The sequence below is a fragment of the Hyperolius riggenbachi genome, chromosome 11, assembly GCF_040937935.1.
Source record: "Hyperolius riggenbachi isolate aHypRig1 chromosome 11, aHypRig1.pri, whole genome shotgun sequence".
NCBI lineage: Eukaryota > Metazoa > Chordata > Amphibia > Anura > Hyperoliidae > Hyperolius > Hyperolius riggenbachi.
Window position 1 is genome coordinate 195,846,929 of NC_090656.1, and position 18,551 is coordinate 195,865,479.

Consider the following 18,551-nt stretch of genomic DNA (forward strand, 5'->3'; position numbering starts at 1 on the left):
ATGGACTCTTAAGCCATGGAGCCACTAGGGATGGACTCTTAAGCCATGGAGCCACTAGGGATGGACTCTTAAGCCATGGAGCCACTAGGGATGGACTCTTAAGCCATGGGGCCACTAGGGATGGACTCTTAAGCCATGGGGCCACTAGGGATGGACTCTTAAGCCATGAAGCCACTAGGGATGGATTCTTAAGCCATGGAGCCACTAGGGATGGACTCTTATGCCATGGAGCCACTAGGGATGGACTCTTAAGCCATGGAGCCACTGGGGATGGACTCTTAAGCCATGGAGCCACTGGGGATGGACTCTTAAGCCATGGAGCCACTAGGGATGGACTCTTAAGCCATGGAGCCACTAGGGATGGACTCTTAAGCCATGGAGCCACTAGGGATGGACTCTTAAGCCATGGAGCCACTAGGGATGGACTCTTAAGCCATGGAGCCACTGGGGATTGACTCTTAAGCCATGGAGCCACTGGGGATGGACTCTTAAGCCATGGAGCCACTGGGGATGGACTCTTAAGCCATGGAGCCACTGGGGATGGACTCTTAAGCCATGGAGCCACTAGGGATGGACTCTTAAGCCATGGAGCCACTAGGGATGGACTCTTAAGCCATGGAGCCACTGGGGATGGACTCTTAAGCCATGGAGCCACTGGGGATGGACTCTTAAGCCATGGAGCCACTGGGGATGGACTCTTAAGCCATGGAGCCACTGGGGATGGACTCTTAAGCCATGGAGCCACTGGGGATGGACTCTTAAGCCATGGAGCCACTAGGGATGGACTCTTATGCCATGGAGCCACTGGGGATGGACTCTTAAGCCATGGAGCCACCGGGGATGTACTCTTAAGCCATGGAGCCACTGGGGATGGTCTCTTAAGCCATGGAGCCACTGGGGATGGACTCTTAAGCCATGGAGCCACTAGGGATGGACTCTTAAGCCATGGAGCCACTAGGGATGGACTCTTAAGGCATGGAGCCACTAGGGATGGACTCTTAAGCCATGGAGCCACTAGGGATGGACTCTTAAGGCATGAAGGCACCGGGGATGTACTCTTAAGCCATGGAGCCACTGGGGATGTACTCTTAAGGCATGAAGGCACTGGGGATGGACTCTTCAGCCATGGAGCCACTAGGGATGTACTCTTAAGGCATGAAGGCACTGGGGATGGACTCTTCAGCCATGAAGCCACTGGGGATGGACTCTTCAGCCATGGGGCCACTGTGGATGGACTCTTCAGCTGTGTTGGGTTAGGGTGAGTAGAAAGTTGCTCCTGTTGCAACGTCACGCATTCAGTCGAAGCTTGCGAGCTAAAAGTGTGCAAGTATGTCCTGCTTTAGTAGACATTGCTTGCTGTGTTTGCATAGTGAAAAGGTATGAGTACCAAACAACAACTGATGCCCCCATATTTATTGTGTATCAAAATGACGTGTTGGTGCTGGCAACCAATCAGGTCTCTTAATGCTGCAAACAGCACCTGCCTTTTTCCTTGCAAGTAGGTTTTGTACTAAAAACAATAATGTGATCTTTTTCACAGCCAAACAATGTTGACCACAACAGAACTGTAACACCTTACTTCTGTAAATGTAATTTCATGCAGCTGTTTCTAAGTGCTATCTTCACCGTGGCCGTCCTTAAAAATTCCCTATTTAGATATTTTTCAGCTTCCTCAAATTTATTTGGTTTATTTTCACTTTTGTTCTATAAACAATGAGAATAGGAAATGCTCTATAGAGAATCTGCATGCAGTATAATACAATGGGGCTGATTCACAAAGGTTACTGATTTTTCACCTTAATACTGGGTAGTATACGCACCATAAGCTTTTCCTCTCGATACATGGATTCGATAGATAATTCCCAACATGACCGATATTCCTTCCGATCGATTCTGCGCTCGATTTCTCATAGAAGTGAATGGAAACAGATAAGAAAAACGAGCAGAAGATGAGAGAATCGAGTGCAGAATCGAGCGGAAAAAAGAGCGGGTGGAAAATCGAGCAGAAAAACGTATCGTGTGTACCCAGCATTACTGCAAGGAGTGCTAATGCATGAGATAAACAAATAAGGAGAGACAATTCATGAGATAAATAGATAAGGAGAGCTAAACCATGAGTTAAGTTAGATAAGGAGAGGTAAATAATGAGTTAAGTCATATAAAGAGAGCCCGAGGTGGGGTTCTGACAATGCTATCCGCATACAGAGGCTGGGTCTGCCTATACTGCCCAGCCTCTGTTGCTATCCAGATCCCTCCTAAGCCCCCCTGCACTCTGCTATCCCCCATAAATCACAGCCGCGCTGTCGACATGCAGCGTGTCGCAGCGGGCTGTTTACCTATGTACTGTCAGTCTCGCTGCTCCCCCCGCCTCCTGCGTAGCTCCGGTCCCCGCCCGTGTCCCTTCCCTCCCCGCTGATTGGAGGGAAGGGATGCGGGCGGGGACTGGAGCTATGCAACAGGCGGGGGGAAAGCCCAGACTGACAGTACATAGGTAAACACAGCACGGCTGTGATTTATGGGGATAGCAGAGTGCAGGGGAAACTTAGGGGGGATCTGGATAGCAACAGAGGCTGGGCTGTATAGGCAGACCAAGCCTCTGTGTGCAGATAGCATTGTCAGAACCCCACCTCGGGTTCTCTTTAAAGAGGAACTGTAACGACAAAACGGCCCCTGGGGGGTACTCACCTCGGGTGGGGGAAGCCTCCGGATCCTAATGAGGCTTCCCACGCCGTCCTCCATCCGTCAGGGGTCTCGCTGTAGCCCTCCGTGCAGCGGTGACGTAATATTTACCTTCCTGGCTCCTGCGCAGGCGCTCTGACGGCTGTCGGCGCCGAAGTAGGCGGAAATACCCGATCTCCGTCGGGTCTGCTCTACTGCGCAGGCGCAAGTTTCCGGCGCCTGCGCAATAGAGCGGACCCGACGGAGATCGGGTATTTCCATCTATTTCCATGCCGAAAGTCGCCACAGTGCCCCCGCTGGAGCCAGCAAAGGTAAATATTGAACTGACAGTCGGCACAGTCGCCGGCTGTTCGGAGGGCTGCGGCGAGACCCCCGTGGGACAGAGGACGGTGTGGGAAGCCTCATTAGGATCCGGAGGCTTCCCCCACCCGAGGTGAGTACCCCCCAGGGGATCTTTTTGATGTTACAGTGTCTCTTTAAGGAGAGATAAATTGTGAGTTAATAAATAAAGGGAGATAGTTTAACAGAAAAGCTTTGTGAATCAGGCCCAATGTACTGTACTGTATGAAGTCCACTGTCAGCATCAAAAGCAAACACTAAAACATATAACTCAACCGACCAGCATGCAAAGGGCTATCATTACAGTAATACTGAACTGTGCAAGGTCTGACCAATGTGTTTTCAATTTTTTCCCAATTAAAAAAAAAAAAGATTGAAAACTCTGAAAAAATTGCTTGGGTCTATACATTAATAAAGGGACAATCTATCCTACACCATTCAATTTTCCTAAAAAATCTGAAAAATCCGCCCTTCCTGATTGACTTATATTGAAAAAAAAACCCAGGAAATCCGATCGGATTTCTTGGTTGAATAGAAAAAAAAGCTTTCAATGTTTTGGAATTGTCATAAAATCGGATCATTTTATTGTATCGTATGTGGTCACCTTAAGAAAGTAGTACTTAACACAGATGATGTTTAGATAAGAAACATGTAGTTCATAATGTGCAGCTTACCTGGCACTTTCACTTTGAGCTCAAACTTCACCTTAGAGGTCCCGGCAATGACGGCGTAGACCACCTCATCCTCCGAGCTGGCATTGTTTATGGTCAATGAGTGGCTTTTGCCATCCGCCTTGATGACGTACTTGTCACTGGCGCCGATGTCTGCATTATTTTTCTGCCATTTCACTTTAACCCCGGGTTTCTCTGTCTCGGCGTCGAAGGTGATGGCGCCACCAGCAACCACTTCACCCGACTTTGGCTTCTTGGTGAAGGCTGCGCAAATGGAAACAGCTGGATCAGTGGCAATGTAAAAATAAACTTTATATTACATAAACCGTAAAACATGAACCACATGCAACATATAAAACCCTGTAATATCTGACTATAGTACACTGACGTGGCTAAGCTTCAATGTCAGGAAATGTGCAGTTGCAAGTTTCACCTGTTGGACACACATAATTTTGTATTGTTCCACTGACCACCAGTAGGCGTCTCCCTGCCATCCCTGGCTTTTTGTTATGCTTCACCTGCTGCTGACCATGAAAGCCCATTTCACATGTGGTGCGTCACTTCTCGTCATGGCTCGCTGCCGTGCCTTTCTCCCGACACAGTGGCCATTAGTCTCTGTGAGACTGGCCGTACTACAGCAATGCGGCGGAAGAGCTCCCGACAATGCAGAGGAGAAGCTGGCTCTGCAGTGCACCGGCGAGCGGTACAAGAGGCATTTGCAGTGGAATCAATGGAACAGATTGTTGTGGTGATGGTGTAGCGCACATGCACAGATCGAAAGATAATCAGTGATGTACTTCCTGTGTGATTAGAGGTGTGGCAGAGGCATGTCTTATTGACAGGGTGTGATTAGAGGTGCGGCAGAGGCATGTCTTATTGACAGAGGTGTGATTAGAGGTGTGGCAGAGGCATGTCTTATTGACAGAGGTGTGATTAGAGGTGTGGCAGAAGCATGTCTTATTGACAGAGGTGTGATTAGAGGTGTGGCAGAGGCATGTTTTATTGACAGAGGTGTGACCAGCACAAAAAGGAAGACTGGATCTCCACCTGGATTAGTGCAGTTATAGCAAAGTGATTTTTATTCCATAGCAGCAAAAAGCACACAACGTTTTGGCACTAGGCCTTTGTCAAGTGTTGACAAACATTAGAGGCATGTCTTATTGACAGTGGGTAATTAGAGGTGTGGCAGAGGCATGTCTTATTGACAGAGGTGTGATTAGAGGTGTGGCAGAGGCATGTCTTATTGACAGGGGGTAAATAGAGGTGTGGCAGAGGCATGTCTTATTGACAGAGGTGTGATTAGAGGTGTGGCAGAGGCATGTCTTATTGACAGGGGGTAATTAGAGGTGTGGCAGAGGCATGTCTTATTGACAGGTCTTATTGACAGAGGTGTGATTAGAGGTGTGGCAGAGGCATGTCTTATTGACAGGGGGTAAATAGAGGTGTGGCAGAGGCATGTCTTATTGACAGGGTGTGATTAGAGGTGTGGCAGAGGCATGTCTTATTGACAGGGGGTAAATAGAGGTGTGGCAGAGGCATGTCTTATTGACAGGGTGTGATTAGAGGTGTGGCAGAGGCATGTCTTACTGACAGGGTGTGATTAGAGGTGTGGCAGAGGCATGTCTTATTGACAGGGGGTAAATAGAGGTGTGGCAGAGGCATGTCTTATTGACAGGGTGTGATTAGAGGTGTGGCAGAGGCATGTCTTACTGACAGGGTGTGATTAGAGGTGTGTCACAGACATGTCTTATTGACAGAGGTCTGATTAGAGGTGTGGCAGAGACATGTCTTATTGGCAGGGTGTGATTAGAGGTGTGGCAGAGGCATGTCTTATTGACAGGGTGTGATTAGAGGTGTGACAGAGGCATGTCTTATTGACAGGGTGTGATTAGAGGTGTGACAGAGGCATGTCTTATTGACAGAGGTGTGATTAGAGGTGTGGCAGAGGCATGTCTTATTGACAGAGGTGTGATTAGAGGTGTGGCAGAGGCATGTCTTATTGACAGGGTGTGATTAGAGGTGTGGCAGAGGCATGTCTTATTGACAGGGTGTGATTAGAGGTGTGGCAGAGGCATGTCTTATTGGCAGGGTGTGATTAGAGGTGTGGCAGAGGCATGTCTTATTGGCAGGGTGTGATTAGAGGTGTGGCAGAGGCATATCTTATTGGCAAGGTGTGATTAGAGGTGTGGCAGAGGCATGTCTTATTGACAGGGTGTGATTAGATGTGTGGCAGAGGCATGTCTTATTGACAGGGTGTGATTAGAGGTGTGACAGAGGCATGTCTTATTGACAGGGTGTGATTAGAGGTGTGACAGAGGCATGTCTTATTGACAGGGTGTGATTAGAGGTGTGGCAGAGGCATGTCTTATTGACAGAGGTGTGATTAGAGGTGTGGCAGAGGCATGTCTTATTGACAGAGGTGTGATTAGAGGTGTGGCAGAGGCATGTCTTATTGGCAGGGTGTGATTAGAGGTGTGGCAGAGGCATGTCTTATTGGCAGGGTGTGATTAGAGGTGTGGCAGAGGCATGTCTTATTGGCAGGGTGTGATTAGAGGTGTGGCAGAGGCATGTCTTATTGGCAGGGTGTGATTAGAGGTGTGGCAGAGGCATGTCTTATTGGCAGGGTGTGATTAGAGGTGTGGCAGAGGCATGTCTTATTGGCAGGGTGTGATTAGAGGTGTGGCAGAGGCATGTCTTATTGGCAAGGTGTGATTAGAGGTGTGGCAGAGGCATGTCTTATTGGCAGGGTGTGATTAGAGGTGTGGCAGAGGCATGTCTTATTGGCAGGGTGTGATTAGAGGTGTGGCAGAGGCATGTCTTATAGCTATCCCTTTCTCTTATCTCAAAAAGGTAGGAGGTATGCATGTAATGACTCAAAAGGCCTTATAAGTAGAGGGTAAGCATAACGGGCAGATACTTTTTAGAGGATCAAGATGACCGTCTCCATACCTCCCTTACGGAAACTGTACTTTAAAGTGACACATACTTATGGTACCTAAGAAGAGGGAAGCCTCTAGAGCATACATGTCAAACTCAGGCCCACGGCCCAAATTGGGCCAACAGAGCCATTAAATTTGGCCCAGAAGTGGTTTCCCCACTTTGCATTATGTTTGGCTCACTCGAGACCACCAGGGAAGCTATATTGGAGGAGAAGCTCTAGAACACCAGGGAAGTCATATTGGGGAGGGAAGGGGAAAGCACTAGACACCAGGGAGTTGTATAGGGGAGGGAGGGGGGCCACTAGGGAACTTTATAAGGGAGGAAGGTGGCTAGTAGACATTGAGGTTGGCCCGCGACTAGGTCCCAGTGTACAATCTCGGCCCACTTTGTATTTGAGCTTGATACCACTGCTCTAGGATCCTTTAGAGGCTGTCCTCCTTGCCTGGGCCCCCTGGAAGATCCAGGCTGCACCCACACGAGCATGGCCATGCCTGCACAGTAGCACAAAGCTGCTTGTGCACGAGAGACTCCACCTTACTGCACTGGCTCTACCGTAGTCGCGCAGACGCAGCACAGTCACACTTGTACCTCTAGAGGAGCACAGCCCAGATCTTCATTCCGACAACCTCTTGTCAGATTTCTTTGGGGGGTCCACAAGTGGCAATGGCCTCAATTCACTAAGCTTATCTCCTGTCTTTAATAACGTTTCTAGAGTTGTTACCATGGTGATAAGGCATGTAGTATTCAGGAAACATTTTACCTCAGGCAAACCTAAAGTTAACTCTTCTGTATTTAAGTTAACTCTCCAATCCTTAAAATAACTCCAGAGTTAAAGACAGGCTGTTTATTAACTGCGTGTGAAAATAACTACAGAGGCGGTAACTTAACTACAGAGGAGGTAACTTAACTACAGAGGAGGTAAATTAACTACAGAGGAGGTAAATTAACTACAGAGGAGGTAACGTAAGGAATGAAGAGATAAGATAACTCTCTCACTGTGTGAGGTAAGTTTTCTCTTGCCTTATTATCTCCAGCATGATCTTAGTGAATTGAGACCAATGAAGGTCTGGAGGATGTTGTGGGAAGCCTCTGCAGGAAACACATATCTACAAACCTCTTTTTAGGTAGATATGTGTTTTTTTACCCTAGTTTCACCTCGGGTACACTTTAAAGCGGACCTGAACTCAGAACTTCTTCTCTGCTCTAAAAGATAAGTAACAGCATAATAAAAAACATTTCTTTGTTACAGCTGATACAAATCCTGCAATAAATCTGCAGTGTGTCTACTTCCTGCTTTCATGGAAGCAGACATAAAGTTAACATCCTGTGTTTAGAAATTAGCTGCTCTGCCGAGGCCGCCAGCTGACACGGCTGAGGGATCAAATTACAGTTGTGATTAGTCACAAATGAGGGGAAATTAGACAGGCTAAACTCTATAAATACATACAAGGGTGCATTTCTCTATGTTTTCCTTCTGTCCTGTGCAAGAGTTCTGGTCCACTTTAAGAAATGTACACTACGGAGTTTATTTATAAGTGTGAAGAAGGGAACTGCTTAGCCCACATGTTCTTTGCACTTTTTGTGCAGTTTACAAAATAAAAGTAAATGAAAGTGTTGGCAGCTTCCTGAATCAGGGAGTGATCTCTTCTCCTGGCTATCTGCCAGCCCCACTCATTTTATTACAAAGAATGTTTGTGTCTATTTATAAAGCTTTCCGCATCTGTTATCTCGCAGCTCTTAAAGGATTAAGTGTTCTTGTTGTATAAATATAATAAATAACTCACAAATTCCTGGATTAATAAAGCAATCAGTATTCTGCATTTATTTAATGCTGACATCTCCTGCAGTGTTATCCAAGCGACATCACACAATTCAGCCCGGTTCACATTGGCACTAAAAACGGTCCGATCATAACGGAGGTGAACGGATCCTATGTTAACCTCTTAAGGAACATGGGCTTAAAGGAGTACTGTAGGGGGGTCGGGGGAAAATGAGTTGAACTTACCCGCGCTTCTAATGGTCCCCCGCAGACATCCTGTGCCCTCGCAGCCACTCACCGATGCGCTGGCCCCGCCTCCGGTTCACTTCTATAATTTCTGACTCTTAAAGTCTGAAAACCACTGCGCCTGCGTTGCCGTGTCTTCGCTCCCACTGATGTCACCAGGAGCATACTGTGCATGCCCAGTATGGTCTGTGCCTGTGCAGTACGCTCCTGGTGATATCAGCGGGAACGAGGACACGGCAACACAGGCGCAGTGGTTTTCAGACTTTAAAGTATAATCTTAAATCGGTGAGTGGCTGCACGGGCACAGGATGTCTGTGGGGGACCATTAGAAGCCCCGGGTAAGATCAACTCATTTTCCCCCGACCCCCCTACAGTGTCCCTTTAACCACTTGAGGACCCACCCTTTACCCCCCCTTAAGGACCAGCGCTGTTTGTTTGGATCTGTGCTGGGTGGGCTCTGCAGCCCCCAGCACAGATCCGCGGCCACACAGAGCGATCAGATCGCCCCCCTTTTTTCCCCACTAGGGGGATGATGTGCAGGGGGGGTCTGATCGCTCCTACCTGCAGGCATGTTGCGGGGGGGGGCACCTCAAAGCCCCCCTCCGCGGCGACATTCTCCCCCCTCCCTCTCCTACCTGCTCCCCCGGGAGATCTGGGCTGCACAGGACGCTATCCGTCCTGTGCAGCCAGTGACGGGACGTCCCCTGTCACATGGCGGCGATCCCCGGCCGCTGATTGGCCGGGGATCGCCGATCTGCCTTACGGCGCTGCTGCGCAGCAGCGCCGTACAAATGTAAACAAAGCGGATTATTTCCGCTTGTGTTTACATTTAGCCTGCGAGCCGCCATTGGCGGCCCGCAGGCTATTCACGGAGCCCCCCGCCGTGAATTGACAGGAAGCAGCCGCTCGCACGAGCGGCTGCTTCCTGATTAATCAGCCTGCAGCTGGCGACGCAGTACTGCGTCGCTGGTCCTGCAGCTGCCACTTTGCCGACGCACGGTATAAGCGTGCGGTCGGCAAGTGGTTAAACCCCTAGTGACCAGGCCATTCTTTACTAATTTGCCCACTACAGCTTTAACCATTTTTAAAAATTATTTTAATAACCCTCCTTCCCCCCACCAGCCAATCAGTGCGATTGGCTGTCAAAGGCTTCAGCCTATGAAAGTGGATCACTTCCCTGCCGCCCAGGGTGACACGGCTGTCCCCAGTACAGCACTGCCGTAAATCGCAGTGATGTACAGTGTTATTAGATGGCGGTTTCGCCGTCTAACAGTCTCCTAGCGGCGATTGATGAAGCTCCATCATTCAAGTGGAGATGCGCATGCATCAGCACGCGCGATCTCCTGCAAAACCCCGCCCCAGGACTTGATGTCTATTGGCGTTAGGTGTTCCTGGGGCTGCCGCCGCGATCACGCCCATCGGTGTAACTTGGTCATCTACAGGTTAATCAATAGGATCTGTTCAAGTTTCTGTATTAGAACAGATTGGTTCTGCAAGTTTGAGGAAGCTGCAATGATTGCGGAGCGATGGACACGTCGCATTGATCAGAACCAAGGGACACGGATCGGTTTTTGATCCGTCCAGTGTGAACCGGGCCTTCATGTCACTAACTGTCCCTCAAAGGAGCTCACAATGTGATCCCTACTGTAGACGTAACATTATGTTACATAATGCCACCAGGGCCTGTTCTCTCATGAAGCAAGGTGAAACATTTGCATCAGGTGCAGAGATTACAGGGGCAGCATGATTGTACTGTGCTTACACTAACAGCATGCAGTCAGAGTAGGATGAGAAGCGAGAGGAGAGCGAGTGAGGTGAAGAGGTCATCATTGGGGAAAAGCAGCTTGTTGTGCTGTGTGAGGAGTCTGACAGTGAGTGAGGAGGGGGGAGGCTGGAGATCAGCAGTGATTCTCTTGACTTGCACAGCAGAAGGGAGGAGGTGGCACTGCTGCCCTGACTGGGGAGGAATGGAGTGGTTGAGGGTGATCAGTTTGTTTGTCACAGACTCACAGCCGGCCAGTGCATTACTGTGTTGAGCTGCAGCATGTCACGTGAGAACATTAATGAAGCAGAGTAAATTGTCAGGTGCTGTGCAATCATTCTAAATCCGGGGGGGGGGGGGGGACGCATCCTCACAAGTTTGCCTAGAACTGGCCCTGAATGCCACATGCTAAGGCCATTTAAAAGAGGAGAACAATGTAAATTTGAGAACAACATAAATTGCATGCAGATGGTGTTCTGGGACTAGATTCAAAACTAGAACAATGAGGTTGCAATTGTTCAGTCTGCAACCACATTGATCATTAGATGGATCTGATCGGAGAAGAGAGATTTATTGTCTGCTTATACAGTGCGCACTAATTTCCAATAGACTTCAGCATCCCCCCTGTGTATACGTGGGCAGTGTTGAAGGCTCACCTGTCACACACCGACTCACATCCTGTCCTCTGGTGTCCGGCATCACTGCGAGTGCTTGTACCACGTGACACCAGGTGCATGCAGTGATGTTGCTACATGGGTCCATGTCACTTGGTACAGGCGCACAGGGTGACACTGGAGGAGGCCAGGATTCGGGCCGCCGTGTAACAGATGAGCTTTCAACATTGCACACGGGAGGCTTTAGCAGAAGTTACAAACACTAGGGGCTGGGGCACACCGAGCGGGTTTTTTGGCGTTTTTGCAGCCGCTTGTGGCTGCGGATACGCTTGGTTAATGTATCTCAATGGGGTGGTTCACACCAGAGCGGGAGGAGTTTTGCTGAAACGCATAATCCCGGGGTGGGGCATTTTTTGGATTGCGGAGGCGTTTCTGCCTCCAATGTAAAGTATAGGAAAACCGCAAACCGCTCTGAAAAACGGCTGTTCAGAGCGGCTTTGCAGGCGTTTTTGTTACAGAAGCTGTTCAATATATGAAATCTACTACACCAAAAACGCTTCACAAAACCGCAAAATGCTAGGTGAAACGCTACAGAAAAATAAGAAAAAGCGTTTCAAAACCTGCTAGCATTTTGCGGATCTGCTAGCGGTTTTTGGTGTGCACCAGGCCTTAGAGGAGACCGGCTGGGGGTCTGTTGGTTGTCGCAATATCAGACGTGATTAATATAACCGTGCACACAATTAAGCCCTTGCAATCAAGATTTTACACCATTCTTGGATTATCATTTCGACTGATTCTGTAAGGCCATGATCGATGGAGAGATCGATCGGGAGCCCATGTTGCGGTACCAATTCTCCTTCGATTCACTAAAATTATCACATCCAAAGGTCGAAAGTGCTACAAAATCCAATAATGTATGAGCACTCTTAGTCAGTGTGACACCCCAACTGATGACTGGGGGATGATTTGAGCCCTCTGATGAGACATGCAGATTCCCTGACTACAAACCCTTCTTCACAGAAACCTACAGCTACATATCCGCTGTACACCACTGTGTGTAATATTGTGTATTCTCTACACCAGGTTTTACTTCGCAAAGATTCTGCTGCCCCTACCTGCTCCCTGCAGACCCCCCACTGCTACCCATCCCTGTAGAAGCTTCTGGGACTCAAAAATCTGCAGACAGGTCTCATCATAAGTGCACTGTACTTGTTGCTTCCTGTTCCTGTCTGTGCACAGGAAGTAGGAGGGGCATTCGGGGCATTCATTCAGGAGGAATATGATGGACAACTCAGAGTCATGGTGGTTAGACCTCAAAACAGGTGAGTGTCACACAGGGATGCAGAGATGTGGAGGTGGTGTACAGTGTATAGTGGACTATAAGCAGCTAGGCAGAGGGGAGGGAAGACAGAAGGAACAATAATACATTAGTGAAAATAAAGTGAAGAGTCTCACCTTCAGGCTTGATTAGGTACACACTATACAATTCTCTGACAGATACTGTCATATCGATTATTTCCGACAGGTCCGATTTGATTTCCAATGGATTTTCCAATCTATTTGCTGTTCACTTCTATGGAAAATTGATCGAAAATCAGATCGGACCTGTTGGAAATAATCGATCTGACAGTAAATCTGTCAGAAAATGGTATCATGTATACCTAGCATAAGGCTCTGGATACTGGATAGCAGTGATGGCTAACCTTGGCATTCCAGCCGTGACAAAACTACAAATCCCATCATGCCTCTGCCTCCCCGAGTTATGCTTAGAGCTGTCACATTATTGCAGTGCCTCATGGGACTTCCACCTGATAGCGCTTTCGGGAGGCTTTCAGGAAGCCTTCAGAAGTATTTGCTTCCCTGAGTACTTCCGAAGACGAGTGCATCCGCGCATGCGCACAGGAACGACAGGCAGCACGGAGGAATGGGAAGGCTGAATGGTATCCACAGCCTTTCCTTCTCTTAGATAAGTATCAAACCTCACTTCAGTTTTGCTTTAAAGTGTAGCTGAGACAAAAGGGGAGAAAGGACTATTACTCGCCTGCAGCTTCTTTCAGCCTCCTTTAGGGCTGGTTCACACTTGTTTAAAAAACGTATCTGTGGCTCTGTTTTGGGGCCCGGACCAAAACTGGAGCCACGGATAGTCATTTTAATAATAGCAGCAGTCTTGACTCACTTTCAAAACGGATGTGTGTGCGTCCTGGGGAATCCGTTTTAAAAAACTGAACGGACGGTCCGGATTTGCAGGAATGTAAAAACAGCAGGGCTGTGGAGTCGGTACAAAAATCCTCTGACTCCTCAGTTTAGGATTCCTCCGACTCCTCTAATTTGCATATTACAATCTTGTTGATTGAAAGTATGTAACATGAAATTCGTCTCTTAACTGCCAACGCTTAGGAATTTTAAAAGACAACTGAAGTGAGAAGGATATGGAGACATACATATGCCATATTTATTCCCTTTAGTCATAGACTAAAACTAGTCCTTAGTAAGAGTACTTGTAAAAGGTACAGACCGGAACAAAGAACATCTATCAGGCCCTAGGCAATGTAACTGTGGGTACATGTAAGAGTGATGTGCAGGTACTCTGCAGGAGAATGAGGGAATTTTTCCTCTATTACACATTCTCCATGCACAATCTGAACATGGATCAGGCCCTAGGTAGAGTAACTGTGGGTACATGTAAGAGTGTTGTGCAGGTACTCTGCAGGAGAATGAGGGGATTCTTCCTCTATTACACATTCTCCATGCACAATCTGAACCAGGTTTATGGGTGATAGACAACACCACTGTGTTCAATGTGCACAACATTCTTAGTGGATTCCCTGAAGCTCTGTGGAGAGTGCATATGTAGAGTATAGTACTACTGTGTAACAAAGTAAACCTGAGACAGATGAAATTAAAGTTTTATACATACCTGGGGCTTCCTCCTGCCCCCTTCAGGCTAATCAGTCCCTCACTGTTCTCCTCCGCCACCTGGATCTTCTGCTATGAGTCCAGGTACTTGAGCCAGTCAGGTGTAGTGTGCATGCACACACACCGCCGCCGGGAGCGTACTACACCTGCGTAGCACTATTGCGCAGGTGCAGAACGCTCCTGGCTGTGGAAGTGGCATGCGGCCGGACTGCGCTGACTGGCTGAATTACCAGGACTCATAGCAGAAGATCCAGGTGGTGTAGGTGGACAGTGAGGGACTGATTAGCCTGAAGGGGGCTGGAAGAAGCCCCAGGTATGTATAAAACTTTTCTTTTCATCCTTCTCAGGTACCATTTAATTCGTAGTCACCAAACCAAATTTTAACAATATATCAAATTATTTGATTTCATGAGCAAAGAGTGCATACATTTGCATAAATCAGAATCAACGCAGAATTATTTCCATCTCATTGACCATCTCTATTAGTGACACGGCTACACATCAGGCTTTATACTTACAGCATAGATGTTATTTAGTATATATAAGAGATTCCTGTGTACACATCATATATACAGTCACAATCAGATGTGTATATCTGACTTTAAAAATACGGGGACTGCTTTACTGAAGCAGCACAAGTAACTAATTTTGATTGGTTTATTTCATTTTTGTGGACTAAGCACAGCTATTACTGTATGTATACATTATTTATGATGACTTTTATCTGAGAAATAGAACATTTTATCATATTTTATATTTTAATTACAGTTTAAATTCATTAGGAGTCGGAGTCGGTGCATTTTTTTCTGACTCCGGGCACCCAAAATTTTTCCGACTCCGACTCCACAGCCCTGAAAAACAGACCTCCCTCTACACAGGCAGCTTTGGACACAAAAACAGATCCGTTTTCTGTGTCACAGCCCTTTCTGTGGCTGGGGAGGGGGATGCCATGCTGGAGGGGGTAGCAGCCAGGATGGGCGTGGCGGCGAGGAGGGGGGTTGCCCCTCTCACCTGGGTCCCCATCCCTGCTCCCCCAGCACATGCGCAGTGAGCCACAACCCAGCTGGATCGCGGACTTCACAACAGCACAACAGAGGGGACCGAGAGTAGGGTGAGGGAGCAGACAGATTACAGGGGACCGGCCAGCCTTAGAAACACTGGCTTAATACACAAGTTCACAGACACTTGCTGCGCCTACTTACTCCTATTCTCCAGCAGAGATAAGACCCCTACAATGAAGACACAATAGAGAAAACGCACATAGTGCTCAGCACTGTTTGGGACACAATAATAACATCCACCGCGTGCAGCACTCCACAGGGACGTGCCTTCACCAATGGGGACAGGGACAGCGTTCCCCCCTCGTGAATCCACTCACCAAATGGCTGCTTGTCAGTTTGCACGTAGTGTATATATAGTGATCCACGCTCCTCAGTCTCCACTTAAGACTTCTTTATTAAAAGCGATAAAAAGGCATTCCACAAGAATTAGGACATCAATACAACCTTCGGCCGCGGATACGAGGTGCTCCGTCCTTCCTGGTTTGCCTATAGCTCCGGATTGTCAGCGTGCTGCCTGGCTCCGCCCTACGCGTTTTGTCGCAATGCAGACAGAGGTGCTCTGCTTGCTATAACTGAATTGCTGTTGTTTATCCCCTGCTTATTGCCTGAAGAAGTGGGCTGTGCCCGCGAAACGCGTTGCATCTTTGGGGTATTTTCAATAAATGTGTATATCTATACATTTACAGTCCTTGGTGTCTGCTTTAACGGAGGCGAGTTCACCACTTCCTCCCAGCAATTTTTTAAATATTTTATGTACTTTTATCCTTTTGGCGCCTCTTTTCACCTACCTATCAAGGACTTGTATGTTTTTACATTTGTGGGTGCTTTTCCGTGGAGCGCAGTTAATACAAACAAAGTGTAGAAACACTGGCTGGTTATGGTTCCCAATATCCTGTTACGGATATACTGTTACACAGGAGAGCTGCGCTGTGTGTGGGCTTGTGGAGATTGAGCTCAGAACGATAGTGTACTAATAGCTGTAGTAATACACTAACGTTCTGAGCTCAATCTCCACAAGCCCACACACAGCGCAGCTCTCCTGTGTAACAGTATATCCGTAACAGGATATCTGGAACCATAACCAGCCAGTGGAGGGGGTGTTCCTAAGGTCGGGCAGAGAGGAGGGAGAACTGCAACTTCCCCGCCCATAATCGACATTCTGCTCAGTTGAATACTACAGGTGAGCAGAGCGGGGCCACAGGGGGTGCTGGAGGGTGAGGATGGTGCTGCGACATATGTCAGAGCATCACAGATAAAACAGGATTAAAAGTATGTTCAGCACCTCCCAGTTCAATGGTACTATAAGCTGCTAAGTGGTAAAACATTCTTGAGAGTAGCCCTGTGACTGCATCCTGTGTGTATATATCACAGGTTCCAGCCAGTGCTGCCTATGTACAGAATTCCTGGAAAATCATTTGATCAGCTGATAGACGTGTAGGGCTTATTTCACATGAGTCCAAAATTGGGCACTTTTTTTCCATTTTACAGATAGGCAGCAGGTGTGGACTGAGTCTAGGGCTATATTTTGTGGTCAGTAGGATATACCAGTACTAAAGCAGAAAATGATAACAGCAAATCAGAGTAAGGCTAAAGGATTTATTGTTTTTAGACCGAAATCGTGATTTTGGATAAGGCGATCATGTGATTGTCAAAGCTGCATTTTTTTTGTGAGAAGCAGTGGGCCGGTGCTACAATATATTCAGTTTGCCCTGCAGCGGCTTGTGTAACTGTGGTGTGCAGATGGTGGTGGGGTGAGTCGGCAACTCAGCAGGGATGCATACGTTGCCTATTTCACTGGCATCGTGGTTTCCATGGTTCCCTTTCTGCCTGGTGGACTGCAGCAGCGCTCTCCACGATGTGATGTCTCATTACAGTGTCCCGTCGGGAAAAACGCCGCTGCGGTCCACCAGGCAGGAAGGGAATCATGTAAACTACGATGCCGGTGAACCAGAGTTTACTATAACAAGATTCTACTGTACAGCTAACGAATCATGTAACTTGCATACGCTGTAAGCACTTGACGCGCGTTTCGAGGCTTAGTCAGCTTCCTCAGAGGGCTCACAGCAGAAGGTAGTGAGATTTATAACGGGATCACCCAATAAGGACTCAAGGATGTCAACACACCATAAACGTCATAAAACTAGGGTTGTTTGTAGTGGAAAAAAGTAGAGTCTATAGACAGCCTTATATATTAGTAGTTCCTGATGAGAACAAAGAGAAGTTGGAACCCCCTAGACTCCCCACTCACTGCTAGTCATATGGCGACATGTCGTGTAAACCACAAATTTTGTATACAGAGCTAACTTCCCCATTTAGCAATTACACAGAAGAACACTGTCTGCTGTTACTGGTAAATGTCTCATAGCCTTAAATGGCTCATGACAAGGGACAGTAGCATGTATAAGCAGTATAGATGTGATATCCAGCATTATACTGACTTATAAATAAGGCACTTAGAAAAACTTGGAGGAGGTCGGACCTGGAGATTTAAAAGAAAACACAAAGGAGAAAAACACAGGATCCAATGGCGCAATATGTCGCAGTATTACAAAATAGAGCTAAGAGGATTTCCCTACTCACACTTTTCTGCCTGCAAACAAATTGCAACCACCAATAAGGCATGCAGGGGAGTTCCCACACCCGCCTCAGGCTTGAGAGGATCCACCCTGGCTGTGCTCCTGGTTCTTAGAAAGGCCCTAAAGGGCACTAAGCTAAAGAAAAACCAACAGCCTCCCAACAAAGGTGTGAACAGTAATACTGGTGGGTGGAGGCACCCAAAAAGTATAAAACAATTACCTCTCCTGTAGAACAATAGCCAATATGACTCTAAAATAACATAAAGAACATTTCATTACTGCCAAAGCTTAGGAATTTTAAGGGCCCCTTCACACTGGGAGGGTGCGGTACCACACAGCAATGAAAGTCTATGGGGACTCTCATACTGACACGGTGCAGCGCGATGCAACGGAAGTGACTTTTTGCAAACCTATGTACGTTTCTGCGGTGGACCTGAAGTCATGTAAGTCTATGGCAACGCATATATATTTTAGAATGTCCGCTGCAAGTATTTGGGTTGCGCATGTACAGAAGAATATTTTAGCAATACACTTCCGTGCCCGTGATCCCTACTTGGCCGGCTGCAAGATGGGGATTACCGCGTGCTAACGGGGTAATCCCTGAAGGCCCCAGGGCCGCACTGCTACCACCAATTCTTAGTCTGAAACCGGCCTGAAGCGTTTTTTTGGGGAACAAAAAGCTTCTGGTCAAGAAACTGGCGCTCTACCCTGTCAGTCATCCCGGCCTTTCATTGTCAACGTGAATGCCCCAGCATGTCGTCTGTATACTAAGTTTCCCCATATCTGCTGGCTTTCAGCACGTAGCCCTGCCACCTATCAGAAAAAGTCCTCTATCTTTTCTATATCTGATATAGAAAAAGCCAGGGCCATTTTCTGGAAGGGGGCAAATCTGTGTACCAGGACCCAGGTTATATGGGGTTTCAGTGAATCTTACTAAAATTGTAGTCATTAACCCCAAATTTAATATACAGTATCAAATTATTTGATT

The 18,551-nt window shown here is 47.5% G+C and overlaps 1 protein-coding gene across 1 annotated transcript in view; it reads right to left on the reverse strand.

The window, feature by feature from the left end:
- Positions 1-18,551, reverse strand: part of MYBPC3 (myosin binding protein C3) — a 217,473-nt gene that overhangs the window by 172,170 nt on the left and 26,752 nt on the right. Inside the window, exon 2 of the mRNA XM_068260679.1 lies at positions 3,693-3,953. Within this exon, the coding sequence (XP_068116780.1) occupies positions 3,693-3,953 (261 nt within the window). The remainder of the gene's footprint in view (positions 1-3,692; positions 3,954-18,551) is intronic.